Source organism: Pocillopora damicornis, chromosome 1 (assembly GCF_964200805.1).
Source record: "Pocillopora damicornis chromosome 1, jaPocDami1.2, whole genome shotgun sequence".
Classification (NCBI taxonomy): Eukaryota; Metazoa; Cnidaria; class Anthozoa; order Scleractinia; family Pocilloporidae; genus Pocillopora; species Pocillopora damicornis.
Genome location: NC_142670.1, coordinates 14,915,001 through 14,932,462, shown reverse-complemented (window position 1 = coordinate 14,932,462; position 17,462 = coordinate 14,915,001). Strand labels below are relative to the sequence as shown.

Below are 17,462 nucleotides of genomic sequence, written 5' to 3'. Positions count from 1 at the left end.
TCGTTTAGAGGCTTTCTTGTACATCTTAACTATATGATTTCTCCACCACATATTACTCTGCAAAGTTAGGCTTAAGTGAGTGTGAGACTCAACGTCTTTGACGACCTTGGTGTCAAGAAATAGAGGCGGGTGATCTTGTATATTACGCTTGAGAGAAAATACAACATTGAGAGGTTTAACAGGATTCATAGCTACCAACCATTTGTCAGCCTACCCGGAGATCTTATTTAGATAAGAAATTAGGCAACCAGTTGAGACGACTGGCTCGTGAACAGTGTAGTATCATCGGCATAAATCAGAGGAAGAGAGGCGAGATCACCAGTAATATCATTGATATAAACAAAAAAATAGAAGCAGTGCTATCAAAGACCCTTGAGGGACTCCGCAGTTGACTGTTCGCAAATCAGAGGATTGCCCTTCCATACTGAACTACCCGTTGCTTTCGGTTAAGCAAATAACTTTCAAACAATTGAAGTAAGAGCGGCTGTACCCCTAGAACCTCTAACTTACATAACAAACCAGCATGCTACACCTTATCAAATGCTTTGCTTATAGATATTTTAGAAAAAAAATTGAAAGATGCACGAAATGAGGAAATTACCTCCAGACATGCAGTATACAGCAGATAACCAAATTATAACTCCCACTTTCATGAGTAATGCTCTATAATAAAGATGAATTTTCCGTTCCATTTTGTTGTAATATTATCGAATGGGTGTCGGTATTTGTAAGTTATCATTTAACCGCATTCCAGTGTCGTACCCATTTAACCCCCGAAGGACGTTGTCAGGCATACTCTCTAATCCACCGTCCCGTAGTCCACTGACTGCGCCATTCTGGTAAATTAATCATGTGACCAAATTAATCTATGATTGCACACCCACCCATAGCGATATTTCCTCTCACAATCAATGCGGAAGGTTTATCAGTCACTGAGCTGACTTCCTGGCGAGGGAGCGTTTGCGTCAATCTTGGGTTGAGTTCCATATTTCTTCAGCTCGTAATCATGTCTTTTAGTGATTGGTTCACCGGCGAAGTTGTTGTCATTCCTTTTAGAGACTTTTAGCAGTGGAAACCAGTGGCAATAATCAGTAACAGTTTACAGGTGCTTCAGCACTCAAAGGTATGTGATTGGGGAAATTACTATTTCTGTACATTTCAGGACCTGTTCGATGCCACTTTCAGGTATTAAGATCCTCGTGATATCTTTAAATATCTACATGTAGGTCGTCTTTAAGCTATTTATCGTGAGAAAACATGCAAATTTGAAATCTCAGATTCCCAGCGTTCGTGGCGCCTTACAAACGTGCTGAGTTTGCAACGTTTGCGACGGCTGGAAACTCGCGTAAAGCTCTTCTTCTTCGTCAACTCAAGGTTACTTCATCCGAAGAAGTCCAGTCAATTAGAGATGTATATAATTTTGTTATACTTTCTCAATTTAATGCACTTTAGAGGTGTGACTTGATGTGCGTGTTTACCCTGAATTTGCATCGTCTGTTCCTTCGTTGCATTGCATGTGTTTACAACTGTGAGGTGTTATAGGCGAGATGGTGCGAAAAAACGGGTACCATGAATTGTGTACGTTTTCGGTCCACTTGTCCGAATAACTTGCGGAGTATCCGTTGTCTGTGGAACACTTTAATTTAAGGATTGTGGAATTTCGTTAGTTGAAATGCTTTGTAATTCACGCATGAGAGATGTGTTTCAAATGCAAATTTAAATCTCATTTTTAACATACCATGATGACATCTGTAGAGGATAACTCGTTCATTTAAAATATGGATTTATTTTCCATAATCAGAAACTCACTCCTGAAGCAGAAGGTAGAGTAATTTAACTTCTGGGTTGTGTCACAAACTTTGATTGTTAGCACACATATCTTAGGATATTTTCAAACCAAAATGTCTCGAATGAAACATCTTATTAAAAATTGTGATTAGATCTCTTTACGGGAATGAAGACCCAACCTTGTTTCCAGGGTCCTTTTTCTCTTCCTGCCTCAAGAAAGTTACCTGGTCACTGGTCATGTGACTCTCAGAATTCAGAAAGGGCTCATATGTAAATATTTTTTAGTTCAATCGAGTTATTTAATCATGCACTTTGTAACATAATTTTCGGAATTTAATGAAAGGAGGCTTTTCTTAACATGGATTCGTGCATTTAAAGTTCCCTCTTTGTCGATATTGTTCGTAACTTTTTCTCATCTTTCACATTGCTGATTTTTTTATTTACTTTGGATTGAATCGGTAAACGTCAGCTTTGGGAACTTGTTTGAAATCACCAATTTACTTGATACCTGAACTGCCCGTAACCGCCCGTGTCGCGCGAGAGACGTTTTCTCCCCTACCTCCCCTACAAAGTAGAATTTTGTCTTTAAACTTCCCCTATTGTTAGAGGATCTATAAACCAATCAAAATTCGTGTTTTTCCCAGTTATTTTGATGGGGGGGTACTAGAAAGGTGTTATTTTATGCGTTCGTAAGAAATGGTTAAATATGAAAAAATGTTGTCCGCGCGGCCTACTTTCAATATTTTCAAGTCGGATTTTCCGTTGCTTTCCGATTATTTTAAACCTTCTGGAACACAAAATGAAAAGTAAAAATACTATAGAATGATCTGCTTCGAAAATAATGGATATCAAGGTCTTAAAATCGACAAAATAAGCTTCCGAGTCGACAACACTACGACTCTCTGAAGCGATGCGAATTGGGGTTGTAATGTGAAACCGAACTTTCGAACTTCAAGCGAGGCCTGGCCACAATTATGAATATTCCAGAGCCCAGTAAATATCATGTTAAAGTGATGAGATGTCCAAAAAGTAATGTTTACTCGTAAATTTTGTCAAAACGTAGAACTTTCAGAATTTTCAACAAAACGCTGCGCAATTTACTAGCCGTGAAGTCAAGTAAACAACGTCATCTACTCATGATTAATTCTACTTCGTGGGTTTTGTACACGTAAGAAATTCGCACGTTTTTCGCTTCTAACAGAAAACCAAGAACTATTTTGAATTAAACTTTCTTCCCGAAACGTTCCTTGGTCAGTTTCGTCTTGCTTCCTCTTTACAAATTCCATGTAACTTGAAATCTCTCCACACACTGCCAAATTTGCATATTCACTTTAAAATCGGATCTTCATACTTGTTTGCACACGTGCGAAAAAATTTATCGATTTTAATCTTTTGTCTTGATTTTAGCGTAAAAACTTAACATGCTTCTATCGCTTTATTCGTTGAAAGTAAGTTATTTGAATGGTCTTCTTTCACTGAAGCTTGTTTATGGGAAATGATGATTTATAAAAATTTGGACATGGTTTGATGCTTTCACAGATTTAATGAATGTAACCGAAGAAGTTACGATTCATAGACCCAGCGTTTCGACACTCCTGTCTAGTGCCTTTATCAGGGGTGATCTAAACGCTGCATCAAGAGGTCTTTTCATATAATCACTAATTAGCTGCCTTTTTTCTGACGAGGTGTAAATAGGCGTCAGGAAGCAAGCCGCCGTCGTCACGATTTAAAGGAGCGCGGGCGGAGTTAATATGCCAAGCCTCCAAACAGAGGCGCTGGTGGTAACGCCGATTAGTGGTGATGATTTTTGAATTATCCCACCCAATTGTATGGTTATTTAGGCATGTGTACTCCAATAAAGCTGAATTTTCCTTTTTGCAAAAGAAAACCGCTTTTTGATGCTCTTTCAAAGGTGTACCAAACTGACGTTTGGTCTGTCCGAGGTATTCGTTGTCATGGTATTGCAAAGAATAAAATAAATGGCGTCAGTATGTTGTTCTTTCGTGACAGGATCCTTAGGTTTGGCGAAAATATGCCCCAAAGTCTGAAAAGGTTTTTGAGCAACTTTAACGTTGTGGCTATTCAAAATTCTCTTGATGGGTTCCGTAACACCCTGAATGTGAGGAATAACAGCAAAACCAGTCGCTGGTTCCCTTTCATCAGAAGTGTTGCTAGTTGTAACTGGTTTTTGGCAGTTATGGAGAAAGGTTTTTGTATAGCCATTTGCCTTTAGGATATTAGAAACACATTTCCTCTCCTCAGCCTTGGAATCGAGTGAAGATGGTGGACAGTCAGCCCTCCTGAGTAAAGTTTTGGATACAGACTTTTCATGGCAAATAGGGTGGTGAGAATCGAAAGCGAGGTATTTGTCGGTGTGGGTAAGTTTACGACAGACACTTGTCTCTAAATTACCCTGAACCCTCTGGACACATTTAAATCAAGAAAGGGCAAATGTCTATCCTTTTCACGCTCAAGAGTGAATTGGATCGACGGCTCTTATAAATTCAAATGCGACAGGAGGCGCTCCGCTTCATTTCCGGATACCGCAGTAATAACAACATCGACATATCGTTTCCAGAAAACGGGTTTAAGCGGTGAAGTGGCTAAGGCCCTTTGCTCCACGTCTTCCATTACCATGTTAGCAATGACAGCAGAGACGGGCGAACCCATAGCTGTACCAAAAAACTTGTTGATAGGAAGTCCCGTTTTATACAAATTGCGTGGTTTTGAGGCAGAAAGATAGCAGATGAATAATATCCTCTACAGGCAAAGAAGTTCTTTGTCCTAGGGAAGCATCTTCTCTGAGTCTCTCCTCCGCAACCTTATAACGGCAAGATCAACTGGGATTTTAGTGAAGAGCGAAACAACGTCAAAAGAAACTAATTCTTCACAAGCGTTAAGAGTTTTATCTCTTATGAAATCCGCATATTCGCAAGAATTTTTGACAGCGTAATCACTATTCCCAACAACAGGCCTTTAAATCGTGACGAGGTGGCTTGCTTCCTGACGCCTATTTACATCTCGTCAGAAAAAAGGCGGCTAATTAGTGATTATATAAAAGGAACTCTTGTTGCAGCGTTTAAATCACCCCTGATGAAGGCACTAGACAGGAGTGTCGAAATGTTGGGTCTATGAATCGTAATTTCTTCGGTAGCATTCATTAAATCTGTAAACTAGAGTAGCATCAAGCCATGTCTGATTGTCAACCTGGTTGCCGTGTGAACTTAAATTATAAAAATTTACTGCGCATTGTGTTCGCCTTTCCGGTTTCTCCAAAATTTTAACTTTTGGATAAGCACACGTTACACGCAGGTGCTAATGGGTTAAGGTACATTTTCAATACCAAATTAAGGTGGTACTGGACACTAAATAGGGTGAATTTTGTCTCAAATCATTAATGAAATATTTACTGACAGATTTGTTAGAATGACTTGAAATTATCACATGGGATATATGATTTTACATATAACCTGAAGAGAAAAATTGTATTTTGCCTAGTGCCATGGAATTGGTAGAATTAGATGGAATTAGGGGGTGTGTTTGAAAAGCCATTATGGAGAAAAAACGTCCAAGCCATTTTTGATTAATACTACTCAAAATGGTTTGGCACAAATAAAAAGCTGATGGTAATAAAGATTTTCAGAGCAGTCTGCTAAGTATTATTAGATTTTAACAATTTAATTATTTCATACCTTGTCATTTGGAAAAGTTTTGGCAGACATAGGCATACTGTGCTGTAAATGTTCCTTGTCATACAAAGTTTTAGTTTGCAGAGATTCTGATCAAAAGTATTAACCTTCTTGAGATAATACAGATGTAGTAGCAATTAATTTGCAAAAAGTGGCAATAGGAACCACAAAAATATGACATGGTGTAGCAACTTTCAACTTAACATGGTGTGACATTATTCAATGTGTGGTTATTGGCTTTATGGTTGTGATGCCAGGATCTTATCTCTTTTTGCAGCAAGATTTGTCCTTGGAAACATAACTCCCCATTTTGAAAATTGGCCATTTTCCAATTGTCAAATTTTGCAAATAGGAAATGATCTTACATAAATGAAGAAATGAAAGCTTCCCAAAAAGGTCAAATGAGCCTCCAGTACTTCCTTAAGTGGGCTCAACAACACTCTAGGAGGAAATAGATGTAACCTTCAAAGGTTACTAGTGTAGCGGAGAAGACAATCCGAACGCACAATATAAATCACGGTTTAATCAAATGAAGTACTTATTCAAAATTACAAACGAAAATAAGGAGATCGATGTGAAATCACAGATGAAGAGGGGGAAGTAGGATTGAAGACAGCGTAGTAATGATTGATGGTAACGTTGTAACTGAATTTGTGTGGTTCGAACTAAAAGAAAAGGCAGCAGATACTAAACTAAGAAATATCCCTGAGAAATGTAACACTAGCCTAATTAACAATGAACAGATTATAAAGTGAACTGAAAGCGAGAAATAAATTGATATACGTATCCAAAAAAAGCAAATATCTTAAATGTAAAATAAAGAAAAACTTACTTTGGTCTAGCTAGCTCCTAATGATTATAGGTAAATCGCCAATAGCCGATCGTACATGGATAGCAGAGAAAATTGGTGGCGTCAACAGTAACTTATAGCGATGAAATATGAAATATAATATCTGGTACATGTGCTTAAATGAAACTGATCGAAATAAAAAACTTATTAAGTAATAATCATTAACCAACAAAGAAATAATAGACCGGAACAAACCTAACAGAAAAGTACACAAGTAACGCGTTTCGAAACTAACAATAAAAAGCATAAATGAACTCAGTGAACTCACATTTTGTATTATTTTTTTCCAGGATAATTTTTTCAAAATTAAAAGGTACCTGTGATGTCAACACTACAAAAGGAAGTAAGAGAAATCTAAACTTATTACAAATACCAACCTTTTATTTTGACAAAAACATTCATTTGCCCCCTTTTTTTTGTTTTTTTTTTACCTAAATTTCTTTAGTGAGATTACATGTACCAATTTCAAAGAAAGTTAAAAAGGAAGACCTTTTAAGGATAATTTTTACTTTCGAATGCAAAGGTAATAAATTCGGGCAACCCTAAAAGCCGGAACGGCGGAATGGCGGAATAGCGGAAAATGACCCCAAATCCTTAAACACGGAACGGCGGAAAATGACCCCAAATCCTAAAACACGGAACGGCGGAAAATGACCCCAAATCCTAAAACACGGAACGGCGGAAAATGACCCCAAATCCTAAAACACGGAACGGTGGAAAATGACCCCAAATCCTAAAACATGGAACGGCGGAAAATGACCCTAAATCCCAAAACACGGAACGGCGAAAAATGACCTCAGATCCTAAAACATCGAACGGCGGAAAATGACCCCAAATCCTAAAACACGGAACGGATGTCAGGGCATGTTGCACAAATTTTGTACAAAGACACCAAGCGCTTGGCTCATTTATCCCCACAACGATAACGCGCGTGACTAAAATTAAGTGTTATTAATTTTTTTCTTTTACTGAGTGGTATAAATAATAATGAACCATTATGCATGAAAGATAGCTGCGTTTTCGCGTTGTAAACCTGTTTAGTTACCTTTTGTTAAGCAAAATTTGCCATGAGATTTAGTCGCGGCATAAAAAGTCGCACAGCATGTGAAAACCAACTCGACATACCACATTACAATAAACAATTGTAACTTTGATACGTTTCCTGGTCACGTCTGTATTGATTTATTGAAACAATAATATCTCATATGCTTGTAAAAACGTAATCCCCAGTCCGAGCGTTTGTTACGGGAAAATTTACTGATTTTCCCATGTGTGTTATTCGGTACATATATATTCATATACTTTCACATTTGGAATATTCGGTTATTCGGGTTTTTTTTCTTTGGTAGTTAAATGAAATGTACAAAAACCACAGTAGCTTTTAAATAGATTTTTGTTGTTACTCGCTTTCATCATGTGCACCTGCTTGTCGGCACTTTTGTTATTTATTACATGGTTTTTTAGGTAAATATAGGTGTTAATGGTCTTTCTGGAAACATTGGTTTTCATGGTAGACAGCAGCTGAGTTTATACTCGTAAATTTAATTTCTTTTCATGCGATGGTTTCCAAACCAATCTTGCATAGATAAGCAGAAACTTTTAATTGCTTTTCCGTTTTTTATCTCCTGAGCTGCGCTACTGCAATTAAGATAAGTAGTTTTCGTTTAACTTCAAAGAGACTTTTTTCCGCTCCTTTGTGTCCTTATTCAAATATTGCGATTTGTGTAACAATAGCAGTTCACACCAGTTACTTCTTAAGCAAGTACCTTGTACAGCTTTGATTATTACAAGCTAGAGTATGCTAGAGGTCATGTCGCTTGTTGGCCTGACCTAGAATAAAAGTACTGTGGAACCAAAGATTGTCTTATCCTTAACGTCCGTACAAGCTTACTAGAAGTAGATCTCCGTGTACCAGGAAATAGTGACGAGTTTCCGTTCTCGCTGCCGAGTCGTCTCTACAGAGTTATTTCCCCCAGTTGTTGTTGTTCCGTCCGCGAAGATTCAGTCCTCCAGTTTGGGCGAAAAAAACTATCGTCACACGTTTAACTAGCAAATACACAGAAAGATGTCCATCAAGCCGGAACCAGTGCATTATCATTCAAAATTGTCCTGCATTCGCAACGCCCACGGCAAAAAGTATTATCCGTCGGTGGAAGTAACGGATGCTGACAAGGAGGTGATGGATGACATTCATCTTCGGCATTTACGACGCGAGTTCGGTCTATGAACAGTCTGCGCAATCGTGGCTACGAGGCCATAATTACCGTATTTTCTCGAATAAGCGGTCACCCCCAACGCCTTTAGACTCAACTACAGCACAATCAATGCAGGTTAATAATCTCCTATTAAGTGCCCCCCTCGATTAAGTTCTCTCCTTGTAAGAGCCCCTTCTTTTAGCCAAAAATTTAGATGAGCGCTCGGGTGCTTATTCGAGGAAATGCAGTACTTTTCAAGCCCGCTCGGCTCAGTTTGGTTTATAATGATAGAAAAGTAATAGTATTTCAAATACCTCGGAGTTTGTGTTTTTATGTAAGCAATTGAAGAAAAAGTTTTCGCTTGAGTCAACCATTGTTTATGTTATAAGACGAAACCTGTGTGAACATGATTCGTAGACAGGTCCCGTTAATATTAGTTATTGCTGAAATTATTTCCAGTTTTTTTAAATCAACATCATTCTCACTTTTAGATTAAGGATGGTAGTGTTTTGGACACCTGGTCGCGAAGAAATTCTTCAAATCCTTCTTGACGGCTTCCTTCTGCTAACTTTCTTTTGTCTTTTCACGCCATGAAAGCCCTAAGCAAATTTTGCATAACAAAAGGTAACTAAACAGGTTTACAACGCGAAAACGCAGCTATCTTTCATGCATAATGGTTCATTATTATTTATACCACTCAGTAAAAGAAAAAAAAATTAGTAACACTTAATTTTAGTCACGCGCGTTATCGTCGTGAGGATAAATGAGCCAAGCGCTTGGTGTCTTTGAACAAAATTTGTGCAACATGCCCCGGCATCCGTTCCGTGTTTTAGGATTTGGGGTCATTTTCCGCCGTTCCGTGCTTTAGGATTTGGGGTCATTTTCCGCCGTTCCGTGCTTTAGGATTTGGGGTCATTTTCCGCCATTCCGCCATTCCGCCGATCCGGCTTTTAGGGTCGCCCATAAATTCAATTTACTAAGGTACTCGTGCTCTGAGTAATCCCTACCAAGAATGAATCTTGTAGCCCTGCGTTGGATCTGTTCCAAATTATTGATGTTTTGGTATGGTCACCTCATACCAAACGAAACATCAACAGTTTGGAACAGGTCTAATGCAGGGCTACAAGATTCATTATTGGTGGGGATTATTCGGAGCACGAGCGCCTTAGTAAATGAAATTTATTACCTTTGCAGTATCATAGAGAAATGAATGACTTACATGTAGTTTACTTTTTTAAGTGTTTTAAGAATATATATTAGTTACATGTAAATATCTTCGATTATGTATTATTTCGCCCTTGTATCAAACTGTTGAGAAACATTGATCATGTAATGCTTGATGTCCCTTTCAGCGGGACTGAAGTCTTTAAGAATTCTTTTTTTGTTTGAATCTGTCGCTTGTGGAATTTAACCTCTTAGTATAAGAGATTCAAATACCTTGTTGATCTTTTGTAAGAGTCTGATGGCCTTTTATCATGATAAGTTTATAAAATGTAGATTTTTTAAAATTTACACTGTATTTTACCAAATCATTAGTCCATTTATAATAATTTTATTAATAAGTGTTCATGTGGCATGTCTTTTATAACTGACATTTTGTACTAATGACTTTTTAGATGGTTTTATTACTCAGTTAATTCTGTAGATGTAATAGTAGGTAGCTTATTTTTAAGGAGTCTTGTATTTTGTTACAAGACTACCTCAGATTTGTCATTCTACTAGTAAATCTGAAACTTGATTAAAGTAAGAATTAAGGTTGTTATCAGTGATAGTGACAATGCAGTCATCTCCAAGGCACCTTAATATTTTCCTGGTTTAAATTTGTCTCAATCTACATGTACCTGACTTTTTGGCAAAGGATAAAACTTAAGTGTAAGTTTACAAAAGAATTGACATTACATATTGAGTGGATGTGCCTTATTGTGATTTATTATTGTTTTACAGCTTATTTTCAATACTGTTCTTCTTTTGTTGTTGTAGGATCTCATGATCCCTAGAGTGGCCTGTATGTCACAGGACGACCAGGAAAACATGACACTGAAAGTCACTTTGCTAAGTAGTGAGTGGAAATCATCAACTAATGGGGACTTGTCAACTATCAACCGAGAGCTGGCCATCCAGTTAGCTAAACACCCCAATGTAGATGTTAGTGTCTTGCTTCCAAATTGCAGTGAAGCGGACAGGAGCAGTGCAGAAAGTCACAATGTGAAGCTTGTCAAAGCAGATATAGTTCCTGGCTATGAGCCAGTTCTTTGCCTGTCCTTTCCTCCGAGTGACCATAAAATAGACTGTGTCATTGGTCATGGAGTTCATCTTGGCCGACCAATTGCATTCATGAAGAGAAATCCAAGTTACAGTCATTGCAAATGGATTCAAGTTGTTCACTCTGCTCCTGAAGAAGATGGAATGTACAAAAACATTTCAGAAAGTCAAAAAATGCAAGAAACAGAAATCCAACTCTGTAAAATGGCTGATCAAGTTATCACAATTGGACCCAAGCTGGCAGAAGCTTACAAGTGTTACCTTTGTCCAGTTAAACAGGACGAAAAAGTTTTTGACCTTACTCCAAGCATTTTCTCTGAATTTTTAGCATTAGAGCAAGCCACTAAACAAAGAGGAACATTCCGTATTCTTTTAATTGGAAGTGGTGACAGCTCTGAAGATTTCAAAGTCAAAGGGTACGACATAGCTGCCAAAGCAATTGCTGAGTTGAAAGATGAATCCTACAAACTCAAGTTTGTCTGTGCAGCTGGAGGAAAAGAAGATATTTTAGCAGAAAATTTGCTCCACCATGGCATTAGTCGTAATCAGCTTATTGTTTGCAGCTTTGATGATAGCAGAAAAATGCTGGCAAACTTATTCTGTGAAGTAGATCTTGCAATAATGCCATCCAGGACAGAAGGTTTTGGAACAACAGCTCTGGAAGCATTATCTGCTGGTCTGCCTGTACTTGTCAGTGGTAATTCAGGACTTGGAGAAGCTCTGAAGAAAGTGCCTTTTGGCTCACAGAGTGTGGTAGACTCTGGAGATCATACAGACTGGGCTAGAGAAATCAAGCGTGTCCGTCAGAAAGAGAGAGACGTGCGACTTTCAGAGTCAAGACTTCTACGTGAAAAGTACTTGGAGAAGTATAGCTGGGAGGAGCCTTGTAAAAGTCTTGTTATAAAGATGAAGAACCTTGTCTTAGGTAAATTTACTTAAATTGAAATGTTACAGCCTTAACTTGTCTAATATCTGATAAACCAAGTAGTCTGGTAGAAAGTTGAATCAGCCTTGAGTCAACTTGAACCTATGACAACCATAAATTCTTCATAGACCTGAATCAAACAAATAGTCAAAAATGGTGAGTACTCGGGAAAGGTAAACATAAGTGTCATGTAATCATCTTAATTCACAAGATTAGGAACATTGCTGCAGAGTTCTATGTACTTGGTAAAGTGCATTTACTTGGGAAATACTTTTTGTAATTATTTTACTCAAGACATAAAGCAGCTACTGTTGAAAGTTGAACGAGCATGGTCAACCTGGTTGGTATCTTTTTTTAGACTCAGTAATACTATTTTTATTAGTAACTGAAACATTTAGTGGTACAGTACAGTAATTTTAATGTTAACTCTCCTCCTAGGAGGGTATTCTGAGTTTATTTATGACACTTTTCAAGGGAGCTTTGGCTGGACTGCTCAGATAAATTCTTTTTCTTTTTACTGTCTGTAGGTAAAGCTCTGCACAGCTCTCTAGACTGTGAAGAAACAGAGAGGAATAAACATGGAGAGTCTATACCAGGTCAGTAAGCTTTACATTGCATGTTACATGTAGGAATATTGTAATTAGACTGTATTCTGTCAGGAGAATTATGAGGAACAAATTATTAATCAGGTACATAAAAATTCTTAGAAAAATTTTTTAAAAAATCTGGTAAATCAACTTTTTATTGCTGCATGCAACAATACGATTATCTTCCAGTCAAACTCTACAATTAACTTCTGTATTTCCTCATACAAGTGCCCATGCTCCATGCTCTAAGAAGCCCCCTCCCCCAGTAGGCCAATATATTAAACAAGAACTCGACCCACCCCCTGCATTGAACAATCACCCTTCCCTTCTCTCTCACATTCCCAAATGAAAGAAAACCTGATTCAATTACCACTTTATTTATAAATTTTTTAAGCTTCAACTACAACCAAATCAGTAAAGTTTATTATAGTAGTTCCTTACTAAACGCCCCTCTGATTAAATGAATTCCTTCCATTAAGCACCCCTCCTTTTAGCCACAACTTTAAGAAATGAGTGTGTACCAGGTGACTAAACTTTACATTGCATGTTACATTCAGGAATAAATTACATTAAGAATGTAACTGTCAGGAAAATTGTAAGGAACAAATCAGTGAATCAAGTGTGGCACAGAAGAGGTCTTAAAAGAACAAAAAATATCTGGTAAATCAGCTTTTCATGACTGCAACAATAGGATTAACAGCATCTTCCAGTCTAACACTATGGCCAATTACAGCATTTCCTCATGCAAGTGCCCATGCTCCAAGAAGCGCCCTCCCTGTGGCTAATATGTGCAATAAGCTCCCCCTAGAAAATCATGCACCCCCACTTTCCTAAATAGGAAGGAAAATAAAGAATTCATATTATTTACAAAAGTTAAGATTTTCATGAATTTTTTTACAGCATACACATTATTGTAACAATTCTGTGACATAAGTAGAATTGTGTAATGTTTTTTGGGAGATCAGTGATTGGGACATTTAAGAAATTAAGTTATGAAAGGAAACTTAGTTGGTATTTCTCACTACTAACAAGTCTTGTTGACAAATATTTTCAGATCAGAGTTTCAAAGTAAATTGAAGACGTCATATAAAAGGTGTTTTTCCTCAAAGGGAACATTGACTACCTCTGTCTTGTCTGCATGCCAAATGTTTGCAAAGTGTGTGGATGATCCACAAGTATTGGAACTCTTACAAAAATGTTTTGTAAGAATAAAAACAGCAAAACAAATTACAGCAATTAGTCATGAAAATAGAGCAAAACACTGAAAAAAAAGGAGCAACAACAATCATGAAAAAAGAAAGATTAATTAGGTGTTGAATTTGTTTGTCTAAGGCATGAAATTTCTACTAAAAGTATTGTCAACAAAAAGTCTCTGACAGAGTTGGAGGCAACTGAGCTTGACTGTTCCAAGATTTTCTAACAAAGGCAACCAGTAATGTAGGTTAGGGAAGTAAGATAACAATGTAATTATTGTTAATTATTGTGGAAGTTGGCAATTTCCATTTAACATAACTGACAGCTGGTTCATGAGAAAATCCATATTAATGTAAAGATTTACTAAAACTTAGTTTGAGTAATAAATTTCATGATCTTTAAGTTATAAACATGTACATGTATGTATATCTCTTGGTAAGTTTTGTATAGCATACCTTTTATTGAGCCAAAGTTTTAAGCCTCTGAAATTACTCTTTTTCTTAAAACCTTCACATTCAAGGTATTGAGAATTTCCTAGAATTTATGTGGACCTCAGGGTATTAAAATTGCCTCAAATTCAATTCCCAGAAATTCCCAAGAGTTCCACACTTCTTAAATTATAGGTAGTTTGTAAAGCTGAGAATTCCTAGGAATTCCTAGGGATTCCAAGTCCTCACAAAACTGGAGTCTTCCTTTCCCAGAAACTCCCAGTAATTCCAAGCTTTTTAAATCAGAGCTAATTTGCATAGTTGGGAATTTTTGAGAATTCCTAGGAATTCCTAGGAATTCCTAGGAATTCCCAGAAATTCCCAGAAATTCCCAGAAAACTGGGAATTCAGTTTGCAAGGGTCATTTGCATAATTGGGAATTTTTGAGAATTCCTAGGAATTCCCAGAAAACTGGGAATCAGTTCGCAAGGGTATGTTTTGACACAAAATTTTCTATTAAACAATACTTTTTTGACATCTCTTTACTCAAACACAATATTTACTGAGCCTTAGAATCTTCAGAATGTCATTAGGCCTTGCTTAAAGTCCTTTGTTTTCACTCTACAGCCTCAATTTGCATCTTAAGGGAATCAGTGTTGTTGAGTCAAAAACTTATTTTATTGCTTTTAAGACCTGGATGTTTATTATATTCAAGGCGGAATATTTTATAGCATTTTTACTTTTCATTTTTGTGATCTAGAAGGTCTAACATAATCAGAAAGGTACGGAAATTATTAGACTTGAAAATATTGCATCATTTCTTGTCCACCACATGGCATGGGCAGTTATGGGTGGTTCAGGTGTCAATGTTTAAACTGAAAAATTCTTATTCCTATCCTCATGCCTTACAAATATGTAAATGCATTACTTTTGTATTTTGTTCTGTGTATAAGATCCAGACACTTCAGATAAAACAGCAGAACAAACCCTTAGCGATATCGCTCTGACGAAGGGCTAAACGTCAGCTTTTTTACCCTTTACGGTGGCTAATTTACGTTTCCAACCCAGTTGTTAACACTAAATTACCTGCTATACTCTCCCACCGACGCAGCACCACAGTTTCTTTAGAAACTTACCCCTCTATTCATTTATGATTTTAATAGTTCCTTGAGGCGACATTTTCTTGGAAACCCAAAATCAGCTTGTTGTTCAATTTTATTAAACAAATATTCTTCCAATTCAACATTTTTTGTAGTAGTGAAATGATCCAAGGAATTATAAATTGTACAAAACAATGAAAACAGTTTAAAAAAAAGAAAAATGGCTGCATAGGGCTATTATATATTAAAGAGGTGTATGCGTTGCAATTTATGACTATCTTAATTCAGTTTTCGCTGCAGATCAAGACACCTCAAATAAAACAAGAGAAAAAACAAAAGGAGACAAGAAAAAAGTTCAAGCAGCAGGTATGTATATTAATTGCCTTTTTAAAATTTTATTAGTTATACATAATTCTAATTAATCAGCTGGAACCCAGGGATAATTTTGATTGCTCATACTGTCATCCAACAGGTGAAAAAAGCCAGCTTTTTCTTTATTTTGTGTACTGAGTCTACAACGACTTAACTATATAGTTTTCTGCACAATTATAAGAAAATTAAAAGCTCTTTAAAATTGATTAAGATATTCTAGTCTCGGTCTTAATATAATATATATATATATATATATATATATATATATATATATAATAATAATATATATCTAAATATATACCAAGTACTCTGAGATGACCATTTCCACTCAATGCTAACAATAGAAAACCTCTTTCATTTTCACTGACCTAAAATCATCATTGATAGTACTTAAAGAAGGTCATGATCATAACTTCAGTGTTTTCATTCTATGCAGCTTTAGACACTTCAAGTGAAACACGAGGACAGACACAGGGAGACAAGGAAGTAGTGCAAGCAGCAGGTATGTAATATTTGTCTACTTGCAGTATCCTTTAGGTAAACAAAAAGCTCCTGTTAAGGAGTGTTTTCAATGACAGCTGTGAGCACAGGCATTCCAAGCTCTTGTCTTCAGAAACTGGAGCAGAAACGTCAGTGAATAATTTCCTTAGACTAGTTAATTTTCTTCAACTAAACAGTAGTATGCCACAGCATCTTCCAGTCTAATACTATGATCAACTACTGTATTTCCTCATGTTAGTGCTCACGTTCTAAGAAGTGCCCTCCCCCGAGGCCATTATATCAAACAAGCTGAATTATCACTTCTGCTTCTCTCCCACTTTCCTAAATAAAAGGAAAACCTGATTCTGTTACCACTTTATTGATGACTTTTTAAGCTTCAACTTAACTGCTAAATAAGTACAGTTTATAATTTAATTCTTACTAAACACCCTCCTCGATTAAGCAACTTCCTTCCACTAAGTGCCCCTCCTTCTAACCAAAACTTTAAATAATTCGCACCTGGACACTATTTAATCTATGTAGAACTTCTGTAAACATTCTTACTTTGCTTTCAACTTATAGGGAAATGTATGGAAATACCTGTAGAACTTTATTATCCCAACACTTATAAAAGCACTATTTGAGTAAACTCCAGAAAGAGATTTAGAATGTGGATAAATCCTTCAAAACTACTAAATTTGGTAAAGCAAAGACCTCTTTGTAACTGCTGATTGGGATGAAGCTATTTAGTGTATGTAGAAGTTTTGAAACTGTTTCTGCTTGACTTTCAACTTATAAGGAAATGTATGGAAATATGTGTAGAACTTTATTATCCGAACACTTATCAATCAAAGCATTATTTGAGTAAACTCCAGAAAGAGATTTAGAATGTGGATAAATCCTTCAAGTAATTACGAAGGATATAGGTTAGTTGTTGCAAAAAGATGATATTTATATGATTGGTAATCAAAGAAGAGCTTAATTTACTTACAGTATTCATGTTGGCTTATGGGTCATTTAGCATTTGGATCAAACAATATCAATATGTTATAGTGCTTGTCTTACTCTTTCTTCCACAACATTTTTCATTCTTCTAACTTTTAATGAGAAAAGTTTTTAAAACCTGATTGAATCTTAAAATGGCCTTTTAAACTGCAATTTACTACATTCACGCCCAGTAGTTTTGCAGATCAAAATAATTCATTTGTAATAAACTAGAAACTTCTTCATGTAATCATCATGTAATGGCATCAGTTTGGGTAAATATTGGGTTCCGTTCAGTGCAAGATTTGAATTTCATCCCATTAAGTACCATCCTTCCAGTTATTCCCACCCTCATGGGTTCTTATGGAAAGAAATATGGTATCCTGAAATTTAAAATTAATTTTCAGTAGCTGTAATCATTTTCATTATTTCCAGAAAAGGCTCCATGTAGTACAAATGATAAAGAAGAAACACAAAGGAAGGCTGTTTTGGTGGCAACTGGTAAATTTTGTATAATTGAATATTATACAGCATACACATCAATTTAACAGTTTTGGGATTGAAGTAGAATTGTGTCATTTAGAATTTTGCAAACAGTCATGTGCCAT

The 17,462-nt window shown here is 36.5% G+C and overlaps 1 protein-coding gene across 1 annotated transcript in view; it reads left to right on the top strand.

Annotated features, from left to right (window-relative positions):
* The first annotated feature begins 882 nt into the window (after positions 1–882).
* Positions 883–17,462, top strand: part of LOC113666593 (uncharacterized) — a 30,207-nt gene continuing 13,627 nt past the window's right edge. The window contains exons 1-7 of the mRNA XM_089180518.1: positions 883–1,123; positions 6,618–6,670; positions 10,503–11,709; positions 12,237–12,305; positions 15,271–15,384; positions 15,827–15,892; positions 17,290–17,355. Coding sequence (XP_089036644.1) covers positions 6,650–6,670; positions 10,503–11,709; positions 12,237–12,305; positions 15,271–15,384; positions 15,827–15,892; positions 17,290–17,355 — 1,543 coding nt within the window. The 5' untranslated portion in view covers positions 883–1,123; positions 6,618–6,649. The remainder of the gene's footprint in view (positions 1,124–6,617; positions 6,671–10,502; positions 11,710–12,236; positions 12,306–15,270; positions 15,385–15,826; positions 15,893–17,289; positions 17,356–17,462) is intronic.